The sequence below is a fragment of the Pelodiscus sinensis genome, chromosome 3, assembly GCF_049634645.1.
Source record: "Pelodiscus sinensis isolate JC-2024 chromosome 3, ASM4963464v1, whole genome shotgun sequence".
Lineage (NCBI taxonomy): Eukaryota > Metazoa > Chordata > Testudines > Trionychidae > Pelodiscus > Pelodiscus sinensis.
In genome coordinates this window covers 63,879,987-63,899,355 of record NC_134713.1, presented here as the reverse complement: position 1 = coordinate 63,899,355, position 19,369 = coordinate 63,879,987, and the positions used below count along the sequence as shown (strand labels likewise).

The following is a 19,369-nucleotide window of genomic DNA, read 5'->3' as shown; positions in this document are numbered from 1 at the left end:
AGAAGCACCCTAGGATGCCATAGGACTACTCATTTTCCCATGTACTATAGTGTAAGTGTAACCCCTGACAGGTATAGTCAAACTTACAACCTCTGAAGCTTAGTGTAGAGCTTCTACAGCTTGAGCAATAAAGCCAGCTGGTTCTCAGTTTAGGCTGTAGAGCTCACTTGTTCTTATCTCTTGCAGTAAGTGGTCTACATGCCACTACATGGGACAATGAACCACACTAAGTGCATGGGTTACATATATGAGCACAGCATAAGAACTTATATAGAATAGAAATAGCTGTAATATACTTTGATTTTTGTAAGGTATTTGTCTTATTGTGAATAAAGAGTTAGCATTATGCAGGATCAATAAAGCACATGTTAAATTAATTAAGAACTGGCTAATTTAGTAATAGAGATGTAGCCGTGTTAGTCTAGTCTAGCTGAAACAAAAAACAGGACTATGTAGCACATCACAGAAAGTAGATGTCAATAGAGAATCACTGAATCCCTGTGTTTCTATTAACATTCCAGAGGAATTGGTACTATATCTAATGCTAGTCAACATTTTCATCAATTATTGAGCCATAAATGTAAAACCACAGCCTGATAAAACCTGTGGATGACTGTCAGAGAACCTGTGCTTTTGTAACTGCCACCAGGCAAATTTGAACCTAGAACTTCTGGAGCTTAATAAAGGAGCCGCTACAGCTTGAGCTATAAAGCCAACTGCCTCGCATACTAGATTCTAGAGGTCTCTTGATCTCATCTGTTGCTGTGGTCTCAGGGCCACTGCATGGGACAGTGAATCACACTAGGGCTATGTCTACACTCGAGGCTTCTTGCAAATGAGGCTAAGTGTGGAATATAGCCGAGCCTCATTTGCATACCTAATGAGGCACCATTTTTTTCAGAAGAGGCTCTTGAGCAAGAAGGAGCATCTACACTGCCCCTTCTTGCGCAAGAAAAACCCTCTTGCACAATGCCGTTCTTCCTGAAAATAATTACCCCGCTTCACATCCCATCACCATAAGGCTTTCCTCAAGCTACAGTACACTCCCTAGGCATAGGGTGAGAGGGTAGGAAGAGAGGTCTCACAGAATCATAAAACACTAAAACTAAAAGGGACCTTGAAAGGTCATAAAGTCCAGTCCCCTGCACTCATGACAGGACCAAGCACCATCTAGATCAGTGTTTCTTAAAGTTTTTCGCAGAATCACTTTGAGAAACACATTAATTGGCTGCCCGAGGCTGCAATGAGAGCCGCAAGGCTCTGTGGCCAGGGCGCCAGTAAATAAACAAACCAAGGCAGCCGGTTAATGTGTTTCTCAAAGTGATTCCATGGAACACTTTCAGAAACACTGATCTAGATCATCCCTGATAGAAGTTATTTAACTTGCACTTAAATAACTCCAGTGATGGAGATTCTACCACCTCCCTAGGCAATTTATTCCAGTGATTAACCACCCTGACACAGGAAGTTTTTCCTAATGTCCAACTTAAACCTCCTTAGCTGCAATTAAAGCCCACTGCTTCTTGTCCTATCATCAGAGGTTAAGGAGAATAATTTTTCTCCCTCCTCCTTAGAACACCCTTTTAGGTACTTGAAAGCTGTTATCATGTCCCCTCCCAGTCTTCTCTTTTCCATCTAAATCTTTATGTGATGCATTCAGCCAGGCAGTTTACTTGCCACTTGGACTTACTCCTGTAGTGCTTGCTTACTGAGCATTAGTTGCAACGAACGAATATTCCTACTGTGACAGGATGGCCCCACCCCGCACTCAAGCCCCGGGAAATCACCTGGCGCCGGGGGCGGAGAGGGCCCCACCCACACAGCCCTACTGGGCATGCACCAAGGAGAGCCGAGGTACAAAAGGCTGCAGGCCTGCTCAGAGGGGGCAGATTGTGGCCCGAGCTGGAGCTAGCGCCTAACCACCAGAGAGGGAGTCGCCGGGCCCACTGAACGCGCTGCTGCCAGACCCAAGCCGGGCTCACCCCCAACAACGGAGCTGCCAGCCGACCCCCCGTGACCCAGGCACTGGACCGGCCATTGCCAACCCCGATGCGGACTGGGGAAGTGCCGCTACAGCCACCCGACCAGCGCCAACAGGTGGGACTGCTATGGGCCGGAGGAAGGGGGTAGGAAGTGACCCAGTGCAGGGAGCTGGAAAAGCCCCTGAGGGCTCGGTGCGTTGCAGGGAGAAACCCCCGCCGAGCCAGTGGTGGGAGCCACCCGCCCAGGGCCGGATTAAGACTTTTAGAGGCCCTAAGCACTGAAAAGATTATGGTGCCCCCCCTCATAGGTAATTCAAAATAAAAACAATACTATACTGTTAAATAAAATTGTATTTTTCGAAATGACACAACTGACATGTCTTCTGAAATTAAAATAGCTTCTTTCTAGATTTTCTGATTGCAAAATTCTGGATAAGTTCATTGAAGCTGACTTGACGAAGCACGTCCGCTTCCATACACAATAGGGAAAGTGAATCGAGTCTGTCCTGACACGTTGTTGCTCTCTGAGGGTTTTATATTCTTTTCAGCTGAGAAAAAGAGCGTTCTGCGGAGTTCTGACTTTTCCCACGATGGCAACTTTGATGCTTTTTTGGAAATATCAATTTTTTTCAAAAATAATCTTTTTTGTTTTGTTTTTTTGTTTGTTTTTTTTTTGGTGCCCCTGCTTTGCTGGTGCCCTAAGAATGTGCTTAGTCTGCTTATTGGATAATCCAGCCCTGCACCCGCCACTGATAGGGCCTTGGGTTGGGGCCCAGTGGAGAGGGAGGGCCCGGGCCTCCCTACCCCTCCTGCCCTGAACCCCGGCGAGTGGGGGGGGGGAGGCTCGGCTAGAGGACTAGGCCGCGGCGTACGGAGGACTAGGCCAGGAGGCCGTATTTCCCCTACTACAGGGGCAGCACATTTGGAGACTAGGCCAGTAGGCCGTATTTCCCCTAAAAAAGGGGCATTGCACTTTGGGGCTGCTCAAGTGGGCTGAACTATGCCCCGGACGGTGGCGGCAACCCCAAACGAGGGGGGAGCCCCCCGACACTACCAATAGTTACTGTGTTTGATTGTTAGCATTAAGCAAAGTATGCAAGGACGCCAGTTCGGTAGGGTAGTGGGGGCAGCAGCTGTGAGCTCATCAGCCAAGCTTGGAGAGGCATGAATGGATTGCAAACACTTCCCCTCACTCCCTTAGCATATAGGGAACAGGATGAAAAGTAAACCACATCCCAGAGCGCATCGCTGCTGTCCGCCCTCCCTTCCCAAAATGGTGCCATTGAATGTACGTAGGTACAGGCAGTCCCCGGGTTACGTACAAGATAGGGACTGTAGGTTTGTTCTTAAGTTGAATCTGTATGTAAGTTGGAACTGGCTCCAGATTCAGCCGCTGCTGAAACTGACCAGCGGCTGACTACAGGAAGCCCCAGGCAGAGTTGCTCTGCCCCGGGCTTCCTGGAATCAGCCTCTGATCAGTTTCAACAGGCTGAATCTGGACGCCAGTTCCGACTTACATACAGATTCAACTTAAGAACCCCAGGTGTCCCCAAGTCAGCTGCTGCTGAAACTGATCAGCGGCTGATTCCAGGAAGCCCGGGGCAGGGCAACTCTGCCTCGGGCTTCCTGTAGTCAGCGCTGGTCAGTTTCAGCAGCGGCTGACTTGGGGATGCCTGGGGCAGAGCAGCTGGGGTGCTGCTGGGTTGCTCCAGTAGCGCCATTCCTCACCCCAGCTGCTCTGCCCCAGGCGTCCTGATTCAGCCGCTGCTGAAACTGACCAGCAGCGGCTGAATCAGGATGCCTGGGGCAGAGCAGCAGGGGTGCTGCCGGGTTGGTCCAGTAGCGCCCAGAGCGGTGCTGCGGGACCAACCGGCAGCGCTCCAGCTGCTCTACCACAGGCGTCCGGAGAAAAGCCTGGACTGCTGGGGAGGGGGGAGGGCATACTAGCTGCGCCCCCTCCCCCCCAGCAGACCAGGGAGACACAGGCGGGGGACTGAGACGCACCGCGGTCCCGCCGCCCGGGTCCTTCACGGCTTTTCTCCGTGTCTCCCTGGTCTGCTGGAGACCAGCAGACCAGGGAGACGGGGAGAAAAGCGGAGCAAAGCCGCGGAGCACGCCGGCAGCGGGACAGCCGCGGCGCGTCTGGGCTGTCCGCTGCCCGCGTGCTCCCTGGCAGCTGCTTTTGCGGAAAAACTTGCCAGTCTAGACACAGCCAATGTGTCATTTCGTCTCAGTGACTACAAATACTAGAACATAAGGGCACGTTTACACATACAGTGCTACAACAGTGCAGCTATACTGATGCAACTGTTTCACTGCAGCAGATCTGGTGAAGATACTCTGTGCTGACAAAAGTTTTCCCGTCGCCATGATAAAACCACTTTCACAAATGGCAGAAGCCATTTCGCCAGGAAAGCTGTCCCAAGCACACAAGCACTTATGTTGGTGTAACTTCTGTTGCTCAAAGGGGTGACTTATTCACACCCATAAGTGGCTTAAGTAGACATAGCCTTAGTCAAGTCTGTGCACATCCCAAAGAAAATATTCTACTTAATAAAATCCTGATCAAAGAAATAACATACTGATGCCATTGTTCTAGATTATCATTAACAGCAATTTATATGAGCATCTGTAAGTTCAGAGCAAGTGTTGTTACATATACTAACTTCCTAGTGATACCTGATGAACATGTAAGGCTAACATCAAAAGAGATGATCAAACAGTTAAGCCATTCTTTATAGTTTGCACCATTCAAAGCATTGGGGCTAGAGGTGTCGCAGAGCAGGTCCTTTTGACCATGGCCTCGTGTGCGCATTGCCCATTCTGCCACACAAAGGCTCCTCACAGAAAATGTAGGCCGCTGACACACTCTGAGAAAGCTTAACTTGTAAGCGCACAATGTAGCTTTCAGTGAATGGAATTCAACCTTGTAGGCATCTAAGAACAGGGAGGTGAGCATGAAAAGATAGAACACAGCTGCAAGAGATAAAGACTCTCTTGACTGGTCCTTGAAGGTAGGGAGGTAGGAATAGGGAGATAAGATGCAACTGCCATGCACACTGACCATGCCCACACCCGGCACTGTCCACGGTGCCATCAGGCAGGCATCATGAAAAATCCTATAGGGCAATATTGCACATTACCTCATTACCAGCCTATCAGGCCCAGCCAGGGAACAGACCCTAATAAGGTACCGGATATCAGGCTGTTATAAAAGACCCTCGACTCCTTTGTTCAGGGTGGTTCCGAGTGTTGAGGGCATGTGTCTTTTTTGCCCGTCTGAAGGATTGATCACCCTGAGGTTGTCTCCCTACTCTTCGAGTCAAAGATAGGGGTGCGCGAGTCCTGAGCATGCTCCGAGTTCTAGTGTGTCTTTACGCTATTATCGTTGCTAGATTTGTAAGTATTGCTTAAATATATTAGTTATTGGTTTAGTTAATATTTGAATCATGTTAATTTCACTGTGTAATTCTGTAGAGTGTAACTGAGTTTTATTAACCACACTGTGTAAATTGTATAATCTTGTGTTGTGTAGTGGTGTTGTATTTAGGCCAAGTATAAGTGTTAGAAATAGAAACCTAGGAGTTGTTAAGTTGTAAAGGTAGATTAATGACTAACTCCACCAGCTGCCTAAAATAACCACAGAGGGGCTAGCTGTGGACGGAGTTTTTATTATCATTATACTGGCTTTGTTTTTGTATTTTTTGCTTGCATGCTGCACTGCCTTAAGCGAATTAGAGATAGTGATTTAATATAATCAAATTATAATCACAAAATTTGTAATCAGCTAAGTGCAGTTTGGTTCAGTTTTTCCCTCCTGTAAAAGCATTAGGCAATTGCTTGTTTTAAAATTCATTTAAAAGTCACTTTATTTTTTGATAAAAGAACTATTCTGTTTAATAAATCATTTGTTTCACCATCATCCAGTAGTTTTCACTGGGTAGTTGGCTTTAACCCCTGGGGGCTCCCATCACATCACCGAACCAAGTTGTGACAAGAGGCACTACAGCCATACCACCGGTTGGAGCTGTAGCAGAGCATTGCGGCTGTCACACCATCCAAAATATTTGGGCTACGTCTACACTGTAGCCTTCTTCTGGAAAAGCTTATGCAAATGAAGCTTGGAGTGGAATATCACCATGCTTCATTTGCATAATTAATTAGCAGCCGTTTTTGCGCAAGGGGCTTCTGTGCAAAAGGGAGCTGTGTAGATGACGCCTTTTTGCGCAAAAAAACCCCTCTTGCACAAGAGCTGTTCTTCCTAATTTTTTCAGGAAGAACAGCTCTTGCACAAAAGGGTGGGAGGGTTGCACAAAAAGGAGCCGTCTACACAGCTCCCTTTTGCACAAAAGCCTCTTGTTTAAAAATGGCCGCTAATTAATTATGCAAATGAAGCACAGTAATATGCCATGCCATGCATAAGCTTTTCTGGAAGAAGGCTACAGAGTAGATGTAGCCTTGGGGAGGAGAGGCTGTGGAGGAGGAAGGGCAGAAATGGGTGATGGGTGCTTTGGATGGTGCAGTCTCGGGGTGGAAAACGGGAATGGGTGGAGATGGATATGGGATGGTGATGGGGGATGGAAAGCAAGAGGGGTTGCATAGAGGGTGGGTGGTCCAGCTGGTGGGTGGGGGTCATGCGTGGCTGTTTAGTGAGGCATAGCCTCCTCCAGCCTTCCCTACCTAGTCCTCCATATAATTTTCCTACTCAATGTGCCCTAAATCTAAAAAGTTTGCCCATCCCTGATCTATCCCAAGATCTACAGAACTTGCAGGTGTCTCCCTTAAGCTTGGTCCCTAAAATCAGTCAGGGGCCACACTCAAGTGAGAAGTGCTAAAAGATAAACAAACCACCTAATTGACCTGGCTCCCACCTGAGAAGCAGAAAAGAGACATTTCACTCATGCAACTTGGAGTGTCAGGGTGTTCGTTGTGCTCCAGTCCCACGGAGGGGGGAAGAACTTTACAGCTCAGGGCTTCCCTGGGGACTAGATTTACTCTTCAGGTGGCCCCAGCTAGTAGATTTTGTGGGCTTCTCTCTTAGGCTCTGGGATGGGGCCAAAATTGAGGGGTTCAAGTGTGCAAGAGGGGGCTACCAGACTATTGCAAGAAAGAGTGGCAGGGAGCTCTGAAGCTCCTTCAGGTTGACAAGACCTAGAAGGGATGTAAACAGAGAGATAGCCAAATTCATGATGGCCCAAAGTGGGGTCAGTAACTTTGCATCCAGACAAAGCATAAAGGGCCCCAAAACAATTGATGAAGGATGGGGTCTACCTGTAACACTTAGGGGCTGACACCTTTTTAGTCAATATTAAAAGGGGGCATTAAGTAATTGCCGAAGACCTGGCTAGGTGTAGTGGGGATAGACAAACAAGCTAATGACTGGCACCTTCCTGTGCAGTTACTCCAGAGGAAGGGGATACAGGTGATTAGGTAAATGGATTGGTAAAGGATTTAAAGGAGATATTTTATAAATAAGAAGAAATGGATTTAAGGCTCCTATGACTGGCACAGCAGAGAGCCACCCTCTACTTCTTTAATTCTCATTGGGGGTGGAGGATGGTAAGGTCCCAGCAGCAGATGGGCTAAGGATCAGCAGGAAACAGGGCACATGCACCCCTGGTAGATAATGAAATAATCATGGGTTAATCTGTCAGTAGACACAGTCAACCTGCAGAACTCCTCACCAGAGAATGTTGTGAAGACCAAGAATTTAACAGGGTTGGGGCCAGGTCAGTGGGGTGTGGGTTTTTTTTGTTTTGGTTTTGCTTCTCACTTGTCTGTGTGGACCCTGACCAAAAAAAGGTTCCACATTTCTGCTTTAAAGGATAGGGAGACACGGAGTGATTTTTTTTGCAGCAGCAATAGCCATGGAGAAGGTCATTCTAGAGATACCTATAATTTCAGATGACTGGAAGAGAATGGAATTTATGCAAATTCATGCTATACAGGAGAATCTTTATCTGAACCAGGCAGAGCAGTGCCCCATTTCTCATTTATGGAAATGGTGAAATAACAGGTGTGGCCAAGATTCTTTGTGGGCATTAGTAGTCACTCCTTTCTCAGAAGGCTAGGAAGGAATTTTCCTCTCACCGCTAGATTGGCTTAGTGAAGTAGGGCCTTTTTTGCCTTCCCCTCAGTGAGTTTGGAATGGCTTAATGGGACAAACATAGAGTGGGAGTTAGACTATGATGTCACAACTCTGTTGATGTGGTGCAGATCCTCTGTAGGAAAACGATACTATGATCAGATAATGGCTTGTTAATGGATACAAAAGAGTTATTTTTAAAGGAGCAGAAATAGGGAGTTCCTACCATGAAATACCATGGTTCCTACGACTAGGAGCCAACCCCTAAATTATGGCCCACAAGTTAAACATGAGTCAACAGTGTGACTCTGTTGCAAAAAAAAAGCAAACATGATTCTGGGATGCATTAACTGGAGTGTTGTGAGAAAGAATGATGGCTGTGGGGATGGGAAAGTCCCAACAGCTTGGGAGGATGGGAAAGGGGGTTGGCTTATGGAAGCTCCCTAGTTTATACTGCAATAATCATGGAATTACCTGCACTGTACACCTCCCATCTGCTGGATACTCCCAGAGAGTTGTTAATAAAGTTGTGTCCCAAATAAACCACATCCACCACTGGCAGCTTCTTGCGGAAGAACAGCCATTCTTCCGCAAAAACTTGCTGGCTGTCTACCCTGCACGAGCGTTGTTCCAGAAGTAAATTTACAGTATAGGGTTGTAAAACAGGGCTTCTTCCGGAAGAGGTGTTCCTCTCCCCATGAGGAATAAACCCTCTTGCGCAAGAGCTCTTCCAGAAGAGGGCAGTGTAGACAGGGAACATGAATTTCTTGCGCAAGTAGCCACTATGGTTAAAATGGCCATCAGAGCTTTCTTGCGGCAGAGAGTGTCTACACTGCCATGGATGCTCTTCCACAAAAGCACATGGCAGTGTAGGCGCTCTCTTGTGGAAGAGTTCTTGCACAAGAAGCTGCCAGTGTAGACGTAGCCCCAGTGTCTTCCTGTTTTCCTTCTGACAGAATAGGATAATAGCCTCTCCCTGATACCTATAATCTACCACTTTTCCTCTGAGTTTCTTAACCTACACAAGTATTAATTTTTCAACCTGTTAAACCTGCCCTAGCCCCTATCTGTTTTCACTTGCTTAGTCCATTCTTGAACAATGTATTTGTACAATGAGTTTAAAATGTATAGCAACCATAGTAATTCTTCGATAATCCAGTTAGCCAGATACGTCTTAAAATGTAAAGAATCATTCACAATCTAAAGTGACAAAGTTATATAACTAATTGGTGTAAAAGTTTTAAAGCTCTTTCCAATCAGGCCAAATTGTTATGCTTGTGACTACACTTATAACCAGAATACTCCATAATGTAGGCTGTAAGCAAGGTCTGACATTGGTGTAAAACTATAAGTATGGAATGCTCTATTGTAGAAAAGTTAAAACTCCATATTTCTCTTCAAAAATTCTGTAAAATCTATGTAAAAGAGATGGTATAGAAAATAAGTAAAACTGTCAGTCCCAATAAAAACTTACATATGTGCTAAAGTTTAAAAACTGTATTCAGCCTTGTAATGGGGTACATTAGCTGCACATTGGTACTGCTAGTCTGTCTAGACTGGCCACTTTTTCCGGAAAAGCAGCTGCTTTTCTGGAAAACTTGCCAGCTGTCTACACTGGCCGCTTGAATTTCCACAAAAGCACTGACGATCTCATGTAAGATTGTCAGTGCTTTTGCGGAAATACTATGCTGCTCCCGTTCGGGCAAAAGTCTTTTTCCGAAAAACTTTTGCGCAAAAGGGCCAGGGTAGACAGCAGAGATTTGTTTTCCGCAAAAAAGCCCCGATCGTGAAAATGGCGATCGGGGCTTTTTTGCGGAAAAGCACGTCTAGATTGGCCACGGACGCTTTCCACAAAAAGTGCTTTTCCGTTAAAAGCATTTCTGGAAAATCATGCCAGTGTAGACGTAGCCCTAGTGTTTACTCTCTGGAGCTATGTCTACATTGCAATCCTCCTTCGAGAGAGGAATGCAAATGCAGACAAGCAAAATTGCAAATGAAGCACGGATTTGAATTTCCTGCACTTCATTTGCATAATCGCAGCTGGCAGCTTTTCCAAAATAGCGTATTTCAAGAAAACAAACGCGGTCCACACAGGATTATTTAAAAAAGAAACCCTTCCTTTGAAATAACCCTTAAACCTCATTTTTTGAGTAGTAAGGGTTATTTCGAAGGGTTTCTTTTTGAAATAACCTCGCGTGGACCACGTTTGTTTCCTCAAATATGCTATTTTGGAAAAGCTGTGATTATGCAAATGAAGCATGGGAAATTCAAATCTGTACTTAATTTACAATTTTGTTTGTCTGCATTTGCATTCCTCTCTCAAAGGAGGAATGCAAATGTAGACATACACTGGGTTGCAGAGGCCATGGCTCTGGTGGCCTGCTCTGGCTGGAGACTAGGTATAAAAGGGAGCAGCACAGCTCACTCAGGGCTGACTGCTGAAGAGAGAAACCCAAGAACCACACAAGCCAGGGACACAGACTCTGTAGGACACTCAAAGAGTGGCAGGGCTGTTGGGAGCTGCACTGACTGAGGAGTCCAGAGACCCTAGAGATGCTAAGACTACAACATCAGGAACCAGCTAGAAAGTATTTCAAGATTAGCTGTGGTTCTGAGTGGGTAGCTGTGTTTTGTGTAGATTCCTGGGTAACCCACTTGTCACTGATAGGGCTGTGAACTGGGAACCAGTGGAGCTAAGAGTGGAGCTAAGAGGCTTGGGTCGCCCACCTGGATGGCACCCACCTGACAAAAAAGGCACAGCTATGTCTACGGTGGGGATTTTGCAAGCCCACCAATGTCTAATTTTTTTTACCCCAGTGGGTGCAAAAGTTCCAGAAAAGAAAGGAAGAAAGCTAATGTTATGTATTCAAAAAGGCATAAAGAATGGACAAAGGTAACTAACTGTTAGGCCAGACAGCGTGGCATTGGTCTCATGTAAGGTCATGAAAAGGCTGATACAGACTGCAATTAGGAAAGAAATAACAGATAGTGGCATTATTAATGACAGTCAACATGGCTTTATGGCAGGGGTTCTCAAACTTCATTGCACCGTAGTTTCCTTCTGACAATAAAAATTTACTACACAACCTCCCAGAGCCATGGCCTGAGCTCTGCTGTCCCCAGGTTCTTCAGCCCCAGGTATAAGGCCTGTGACGTGAGCCTTGCTACCCTGGGTGGTGGGGTTTAAATTTGCTGGGCTCTGAGGCCAAAGCCCAATGCCATCCCTGACAACTCCATTAAAACGAGTTCACAAACCACTTAAGGATCCCGAGTCAGTTTGAAAACCACTCATTTATAGAAAGTAACTTCTTGAACTTGGTATCACTTTTGGATAGGATTAAAAGTTTAGCTGGCAAAGGTAACTGACAGACTTCTCGAAGGTGGCTGGTTTAGTACCACAGTGTATTCAGATTTTCGGAGTGCTTCATTGATTTCTTAAATGGATTGAAAACTGTCTGATTTTTAAAATCTAGTTGTGGCTCTAGGGACATTTTTAGTGGCTTCCAAAGAAATTGGTTCTTAACCTGAATTATGGTTGGAAGTTTGCATATGACAAACTGATGGTGCCACAAGGCAGTTATATAGAGCAATTTAGAGAACACAGAAAATTGGCCTTTTTTTAAGTGACTCAGTTCTAGAGCTGGATTTACTGAATTTAATTACAGTAACCCTCCCAGTGCCTTTTATGAATTAATTGGGGGATCTCACACTAGGTTCTGCACAGCTGGATTATGCTGTGCTATGTCATTTTTGTGTTATCCTTCAAACCCAACTTCCGCTGTGTTGAAGCCACAGGAAACTGAAGATACCTATTCAACGTTCCCTTTTACTATAAAATTCTTTCCCCTATTCCAAAATTGGGGAAAATGGTTCATAGGACTATTTGTACTGAACAGATATACAGTAGAACTTCAATTATCAGTGTTAAAATGAGCAGCTGTGTCTAGACTGCATCCCTTTTACTATTTCTTAAAATAGGAATAAGGGATCTTCCGGAAAAGGCTTTATTTTCCAAAAGATCCTCGTCTAGACTGGTGCTTTTTTCCAGCAAAGCTCCAAGCTGGAAAAAAGCAACAGCCATTCTTATGCAAATGAAGCAGGGGGGATTTAAATCCCCACTTCATTTGCAATTGCGATGTGTCTAATTTGCATCCCTTTTACGGAAGAGGGATGCAGTCTAGACACAGCCAGCTAGCATAGAGGATGCTAGTATAAAGGTACTCTTATCGTAATAGCAGATTTTCATTAGTGAAATATTGGAATTCCCTTTTCTCCCCCTTTTAGTTCTAAACTTCTCAGAAGTTTAGGATAATTTTAATTATTTTTGTTGTTCTGAACAAAGTGAATCTCATCAGACCCCTATAACTCCTACTATTTTAGCATATTCAAGACACTAGAGGACAGGACTAAACCATGAATAATATTTCCAGGAGTGCCTATAAACTAGGGACATTAAGTAGCAATTAATTTACCAGTCAACGGAATTTCCATTGACTACTCGACAAGTCGATAAGCACTTCCACATTCTGCTTCTAAAATGAACAAGAACCTCAGCAGGGGCTCTTGTGTATTTCAAAGTTTGAACGTTGCAAGGAGCCCAGGACTTCCCGCTGGCCCTGGGTTCCCAGCAGCGTTCCAACTTTGAAATGCATAAGAGCCCTCACTGAGGCTCTTGTACATTTCAAAGCTGGCATGCCACATGGAGCCTGGGATCACCTGTGGAGTCCTCAGTTGAACCCAGGATCCAAGTGGTGTTGCCGCTTAGAAATGCCACACAGAGCCCTGGATCCACCCAGCATTCCCAGGATCCACCCAGCATTTCAAAGCAGCAGCAGTGCACTGAGCCCAGAATTAGCTGGGGAGTCCCTAGCAGACCCCGGGCTTCACCAGCATTTCAAAGTAGCAGCACCCCGGCAACCCAGCATTAGCTGGGGACTCTCCAGCTGACCTCGGCCTCAGTGCAGCACTGACTCAAATACCCCCCCCTTTTCTCTCCCTCCCTTGCTGCCTCTGATAGAGGTAGCAGGGGGCGGGGGAAAACAGTGACTGGTCGAGTATCCTGTCACCTAGTCCTTTACATGTCTACTATAAACTGGGACAAATTTAGTTTTCCCATCTTAACTGGTTTGAGATAGCTGTCACCTACAAACCATTGTTAGCACCATCCTGTCCTCACACCAGTCGTCTTTAATTCTAGCTAATTTTAATGACTGTTCTTACTATATAAATTGTAACAATTTTGGTTTGAGTGCTGCATTCTTGTTATGATACTCAAACTTAACTGAGGGAAATTTTAAAAACAACATCCATCAAAACTTTCAATAAACCACTATTGCTGATTGAGTAGGATTTAATTTGGTATGAGTAAGAAACTGGAATGAGGGTTAATAGAGCTTGAAATGTTGTTTCAAAACTAATGAAAGCTTAAAAAAAATCTAGGTACAATACACTCACGCAAGAGACAGACATGCTTGAGGGGAGGCCAAATTATTTTATTTATTTTTTGTTAAAGTAACCAATTATATTTATGGCAAAAAGCTCTGCTCATCTTTAGGAAGCAGTGCTCAGATTGATGGGTTTAGGTTCTTCGCTCAAATTCCAAAATTAGCTTTGTAACAAAGGGATGAACAAGAATTCCAAATATTATTTCCAGAGCAGAGAGCAACAATTCACATCTGGATGAAAACTTCATGTTTACAATAGATTGTGCCATAGACTGCAAAACTTTTCAGTAGTGCATTAAGCCTTTCACAGTTGAATCTGAACCTTGAGATTAAAAAGCATAGTTTTCTCCTTCAAAATTTCATTACCTTGTGCAAATTAGTCAAGTCTCTCCATGGGTGGAGCACACATTTAAAGCTGTCCATATTTTGGGCAGTGCAAAATACAACTTCATAAAAAAACTAAAATGTACCTCTTAAAGTATGAACAAGAATATACACATTTTACATGATTTACATTATTTACATATAAAAAATACAAAAGTTTTATTGTAGAGAAGACTTGACAGTCCTTTTATACTTCATGTTGCAACAAGGCTAATTTCAATTTCCTGGATGGAGTCCCATAAGTCTCATGAGCTATGCTTGAACTTTCAGCAGAGTTTTTAAATGGACTGCCATCAGCTCCTTATTTTGGTCAGAATATTCAACAGTGCATCCTACCCAATGACTAGGGGGCTTAGGAAGGACACTAGGAGATGGCGGGTCACTAAACTTTGCTCCAGCGTAACTTTCTTTTTGGTTCATTTCAGTTGGAGAGCCAGGTTTCTTTGATTTCATGTTTCTGAAGCTCTCTGTTGTCAGCAGCTTTTTCTCCTGTTTGTCAATGATCTCAGGTGACACAGAAAGCTGCCAAAAGTTATTTTCAGTTTTTTTCACAGGTGCGATCTTGGTTAGCGGCATGTTACCTTTGTTCTTCTGTTTGTTACTCTTGGACTGCTCACCCAGGTGTGTGCTATGAACAGGCTGGCAGTGCGGAGCGGGAGCCTTTTCAGGCTTTCCCATCTTGTTCTTCAAGAACTGCAGGAACAGACATTCAGGTAAATGCAGTACTCGGCCATCTACGCGTCCGCGTCGAAGAACCGCAGCCCAGCGCCGGAAAAACATGCCCTCCGCTTGCTCCGCATCCCCGTATCGCTCTCCCCGCCGCTGCCCCTCCACCCACTCAGCCAGACGAGGAGTCACGCGGGGCTAAATAAGTCACCGGGAGCCCCGCCCCCCTCCCCGGCCACACCCCCTCCCCCATGCCGGCGGGCGCGGCTGTAGTGACCGTGGCAGCCGGGCGCCTCCTTGGGGCGCTGCGCTCCGCACACGTCACCCCCGGGCGCGCCGCCACCAGGCTAAATCCGGCTGTTGCTGGGCGCCGCAGCCACTCTCATTGGTGGAGTCCCACAGCCAATCAGTGCGGGCTGCACCGCTCCCTGCCCCGAGAGAGCGTAACGGAAACTTCCCCTCCCCCCACGGCCGAAACCGGGGCAGGCGGGGATCCGCGGCGCGCGGACCCTCCCCCCTACCTCCTTCCTGAGGGGCTTGCTGGGCGCCGGTCGGGGAAGGGCCGATGTGGGGGGCTCCTCAGCCGGGACGAGGGGAACAGCCGCCGGTGCTGGGAGAGTGCGAACCTCGCCCGCGCCGGGGGCTGCCAGCGGGGCCCTTCTGCCCAGGCCCGCGCGGTGCTGTTGGTACTGCTGGTAGCGGCTCGGTAGCAGCCCCGAGGGGCTGGGCCGGATCTTTCCTTTTCTCCGCCTCACGCGCTTCAGTGCGGGCCGCGCGCTGCCCCCCTGCCCCGCCAGGCAGCAGCTGGCCTGGGTCTCGCAGTTGTTGTCCCCCCGCATGAGGCGTTGGAAGAGGCTGGGCGGCAGCCGTCGGGCGTCCTCGGTGCCTGCCGAGAGCCGCGCTAGGAAGGGCGGCGGCGCCGTGGTGGTGACCATGACGGGAGTCGGGTGTTCGGAGCCGCGCAGGGGGTCAGGGCGCTGGGAAGTGGCCGCGAAGCGTCCGCAGGGACTTTGTCGGCTTCGAGGGAGACGAAACCTCAGATCCGCTGCTAGGAGAACATGGCGGGGGAGTGAGAAGAGCGACGAGCAGCGCCCCAGTGTTGTTACTGGAGCGGCCCACACCCCCTTCCGCCGCCGCACCAATCAGCGCCAGCCTGGCGCGGCGAGTGACACGCCTGTCTTGGGTAAGGACCAATCCGAAGGGTTTGGGTGCGTAATAGGCCCGCCTTCGCCAATCCAGAAGGACACAAACACTGCGAGACACGCCCCCTTCATATCGCCTCCAATCAGGAGAGAAACAAACAACGAGGCACGTCCCCTACCCTCAGAACCGGGGAAGCAGAACTAGGCCAAGTTTTCACTCGGCTCGGCCGGGATGCGCGCACAACGGAACACGCCCCTTTCATACGCGCTAGCCAATCAAGAGAGGCAGAAACTTTGAGGCAGCGCACGCGCCTTATCGTCGCAACAGGTCCAGGCGGGCGGGCGCGCGCGCGCAGGGATTCGCAGGCGATTATGGCGGAGGGGCGCCGCACCGTGCCCGCGGAGATAGATGAGCGCGGGCAGCAGAGTTGCCCGGCCCGGCGGCGGCGGGCCGAGCGGAGTCTGGAGGCGCTGGGCCTCGAGTGCGGAGCGACCCTCGCTGGAGCGCGGCAGCCGGGGAATCGCAGAGCCACTATCGCCTGCGCGCCGGAGCTGGAGGGGGCCGTGCGGCGCGAGGGCCTCCTCACCCACTTCGTGGCCAGTAGCCTGCAGCGGAAGATGCATCTCGGCGCGCCCGGGGGCGCCGCCAGCCGCATCCCCCCCGTGGACCCCGCGGCGCTGCGGGACCTGGTGGCGCGGGCCGCGCAGGTGGGCGCGCAGGTGGACGAGCTGCTGCGCAGCGTGCACTGCGGCCTGCAGGCCCTGACCGCCCTGAGCGTGGGCTGCATCCACACCTACCGTGACGGCGTGGAGAGCCTGGGCGAGGCCGTGGACACCAGCATCCGAGCAATGTACACGCTGGTGGCGCGGTGCGAGGAGCTGGACCTGGCAATGCAGCCCGTGCGCACCTTGGCCAGGCGCATCAGTGACATGAAGGGCACGCTGGACCGGCTAGAGGGGCTCTGCAAATAGCCCTCGAGGTGGCCTGTAACCCCTCGGACAATGCCTCTGAGGCCCCGCCACCGAGCAGCGGCCGGGCTGTTCAAACACAACGTGCCTCATCCGACAAGTCCTCTCCAGCAGGAGGCTGATGACAAGACCCTGGATTGATACTTGAAAGTTTTGAAAGCATGTTGTACTCACCTGCCTTGATCTCCGAGGCGGGGAATGGCTTCCTCAGCTACTAAAACTTGAACTGCTATTTTTGTTGAATGTTTTCTTCTGAAATACCAATTAATAGTTCCACTAAACTTAAATAAAAATTTGCTATTTTTTTTCTGTGATTTCCATTCTAAGACTGAGGTGTTGTCAATTCTATCCTCCAGACATAACTGTTTCCAGAGGTGCCACAGTCTGTTTTCTTTCACTTTTTTCAGCACTTTTGAGATCATCTTATGCATAAAAACTGTTGCAGAATGGAACTTAGAGGGCCTTTAAGACTTCTTTTGGCTGAAGGAACAAATAGTAGATTTGGTATACTAATTCACATTTGTGGGACTAGTCAGAGATACTATTTAGCGAAGTTTAAAATTCAGTTATATACATAATTTCTATTTTAAATGAGGTCATTTTGATAGTCCCCTTACTTTCTCAGCTTCATTTTGGGGTAGTTCTAGCATATAATAGTTTACACAATACAAGACTTGAAAAATAACTAAGATTCTCATTTGGGTTAAGATGGTATGGAAAACAGGCTTTAACTGTTTCAGGGAAGAAATCAAAGTGGGAATCGAACTGGTTTTAATTAGCAACATCTTATAAAATTCTAGGACGAGGAAGGAGCAATGTGCCCGCTATTCTTTTCCACCCTGGAGTGGAATGAATTTTCTGATGCACAATACATCACCTTCATATTCATGCACATGGCAAAGTTTATGTGGTCGGGGTAGGACAAGGAGTTCTGAATGTGGGCAGAGGGTTAGGGTGCAGGAGTGTGGGCTCTGGTTGCAGGCTCCTGGGAATGGCTGGGGTTGAGGGGCTTGTGGCTATGACAGAGGGTTGGTGTATAAGGATTCTGGCTGGAGGTGTAAGCTCTGCGATGGGGCTAGGTATGAAGGGTTAGGGGTGCACAAAGGCAGGGCTCCAGGTTTGGAGAAGGGCTCTGGGATGGAGGTTGGTGTGCAGGAGGAGGTACAGGCTCTGGGATGGGGGTGTAATCTTTGGAGTAGGGCGGGGGACTTGAGGGTGTGGGGAGGCTCAAGGTGGGGCAGGAGATTTGGGACTGGGCATATTTCTAGGGGTAATTGTGCTGGTGGAAGAAGCACCTTTATGCTGAGACTTTCCACAGAGGTCTTGGCTACCTATGTAACCCACACACTTTCTGGGTGTGATGTACTTGTCCCATGCAGTGGCACTTAGAAGACCACTTATAAGAGAGAGAATGAGTATTCTACAACCTTAGTTGAGAGCTAGCTGGCTTTTAACTTAAGCTGTAGAAGCTCATGCACTAAGCTCCAGAGGTCCTAGGTTTGGTTCTACCTGCCGGCATTATACATGTAGTTATTAAAGTTTTAATTCACTTTCATAGAAAGCAGGGTTAGCCTCATCAAATTTTTCTCACTCAAACTTTATTTTCAGTAGAGAAAATAATACTTTATTTCTCTTCCTAGCTATTGGTTTGCTTTCAGTAGCACAGAATTCATGCTGGATTGCATTCCAGAGATGGAACCACTTTATAGTTCCTTGAAACTTTTTAAGCTCTTTGAGTATGTTAGAATAAGTAGTTCTATGTGAATGCAAAATAGTTTTTTATTCTGATGGATGTTACCTACAGGTGAAGTTAGCAACAAGATGAATGTTTGTGAGTAGAGCCCTGAAAATCCATAGATACATGTGGACCTTATTTGCAGATTGAATGAGGGTACAAATTTTGTATCTGTGAAGAGCTCTATTCATGAGTTCTTCTTCACTATCAAGACAAAAGATACATCTACAAGAACCAGTTTTGCTTGGACTTAGCAGTCCTGTCTGCACCTTTTCCTCTTGAATTCTCCCACTGTTACTACAGCACCAATGCAATTTCACCCTTGATAACAATGGCAGGGACATTAGTGTTGATTGACTGTTGGTGTTTTTACCACTGTGCCCTGGGCCTGCCCACACCAAGGCTGTGTCTACACTGCACCCCTTTTCCGGAAAAGGGATGCAGATTAGACCAGTCGGAATTGCAAATCCGCAGGGGATTTAAATATCCCCCGCGGCATTTGCATTTACATGGCTGCCGCTTTTTTCCGGCTTGGGGATACTTATTCAAGGAAAGTAGGAATAAGAAATCCTCCAGAAAAGGGCTTATTTTCCGGAGAATCGCGTCTAGACTGGCACTTTTCTCCGGCTTATCCCCAAACCGGAAAAAAGCAGCAGCCATGAAAATGCAAATGCCGTGGGGGATATTTAAATCCCCCGCGGATTTGCAATTCCGACTGGTCTAATCTGCATCCCTTTTCCAGAAAAGGGGTGCAGTGTAGACACAGCCCAAATGTATACAACACAAGGTAATATAGTGGCTATTGGGCACTTTCAAGGAAAAGTTCATTGCGGATAAAAAACAAATAATAAATGCATAGTGGTCATAAATATAGGGACGGCAATCTGAAGACAAACAGGAGAATACTAAAGGATAACTCTTACTTTTCTGCTGTCTTACTATGTTCCATAATCTTTTGGGGC

General features: G+C 47.3%; 2 protein-coding genes across 2 annotated transcripts; one reads left to right on the top strand and one right to left on the bottom strand.

Moving 5' to 3' along the window:
* Positions 1 to 13,538: 13,538 nt before the first annotated feature.
* Positions 13,539 to 15,652, bottom strand: PNRC1 (proline rich nuclear receptor coactivator 1). The gene is made up of 2 exons (XM_075923873.1): positions 15,083 to 15,652; positions 13,539 to 14,588 (listed from the first exon to the last, which is right to left on the bottom strand). The coding sequence occupies exons 1-2, from the start codon at positions 15,494 to 15,496 to the stop codon at positions 14,148 to 14,150; spliced, it is 855 nt and encodes a 284-aa protein (XP_075779988.1). The 5' UTR covers positions 15,497 to 15,652; the 3' UTR covers positions 13,539 to 14,147.
* Positions 15,653 to 15,863: 211 nt separating this feature from the next.
* LOC142827832 (BLOC-1-related complex subunit 6-like) lies at positions 15,864 to 16,986 on the top strand. Its single transcript, XM_075923874.1, has one exon. It carries the CDS (start codon positions 16,076 to 16,078, stop codon positions 16,673 to 16,675), a length of 600 nt encoding a protein of 199 aa, XP_075779989.1. The 5' UTR covers positions 15,864 to 16,075; the 3' UTR covers positions 16,676 to 16,986.
* The last annotated feature ends 2,383 nt before the right edge of the window (positions 16,987 to 19,369 follow it).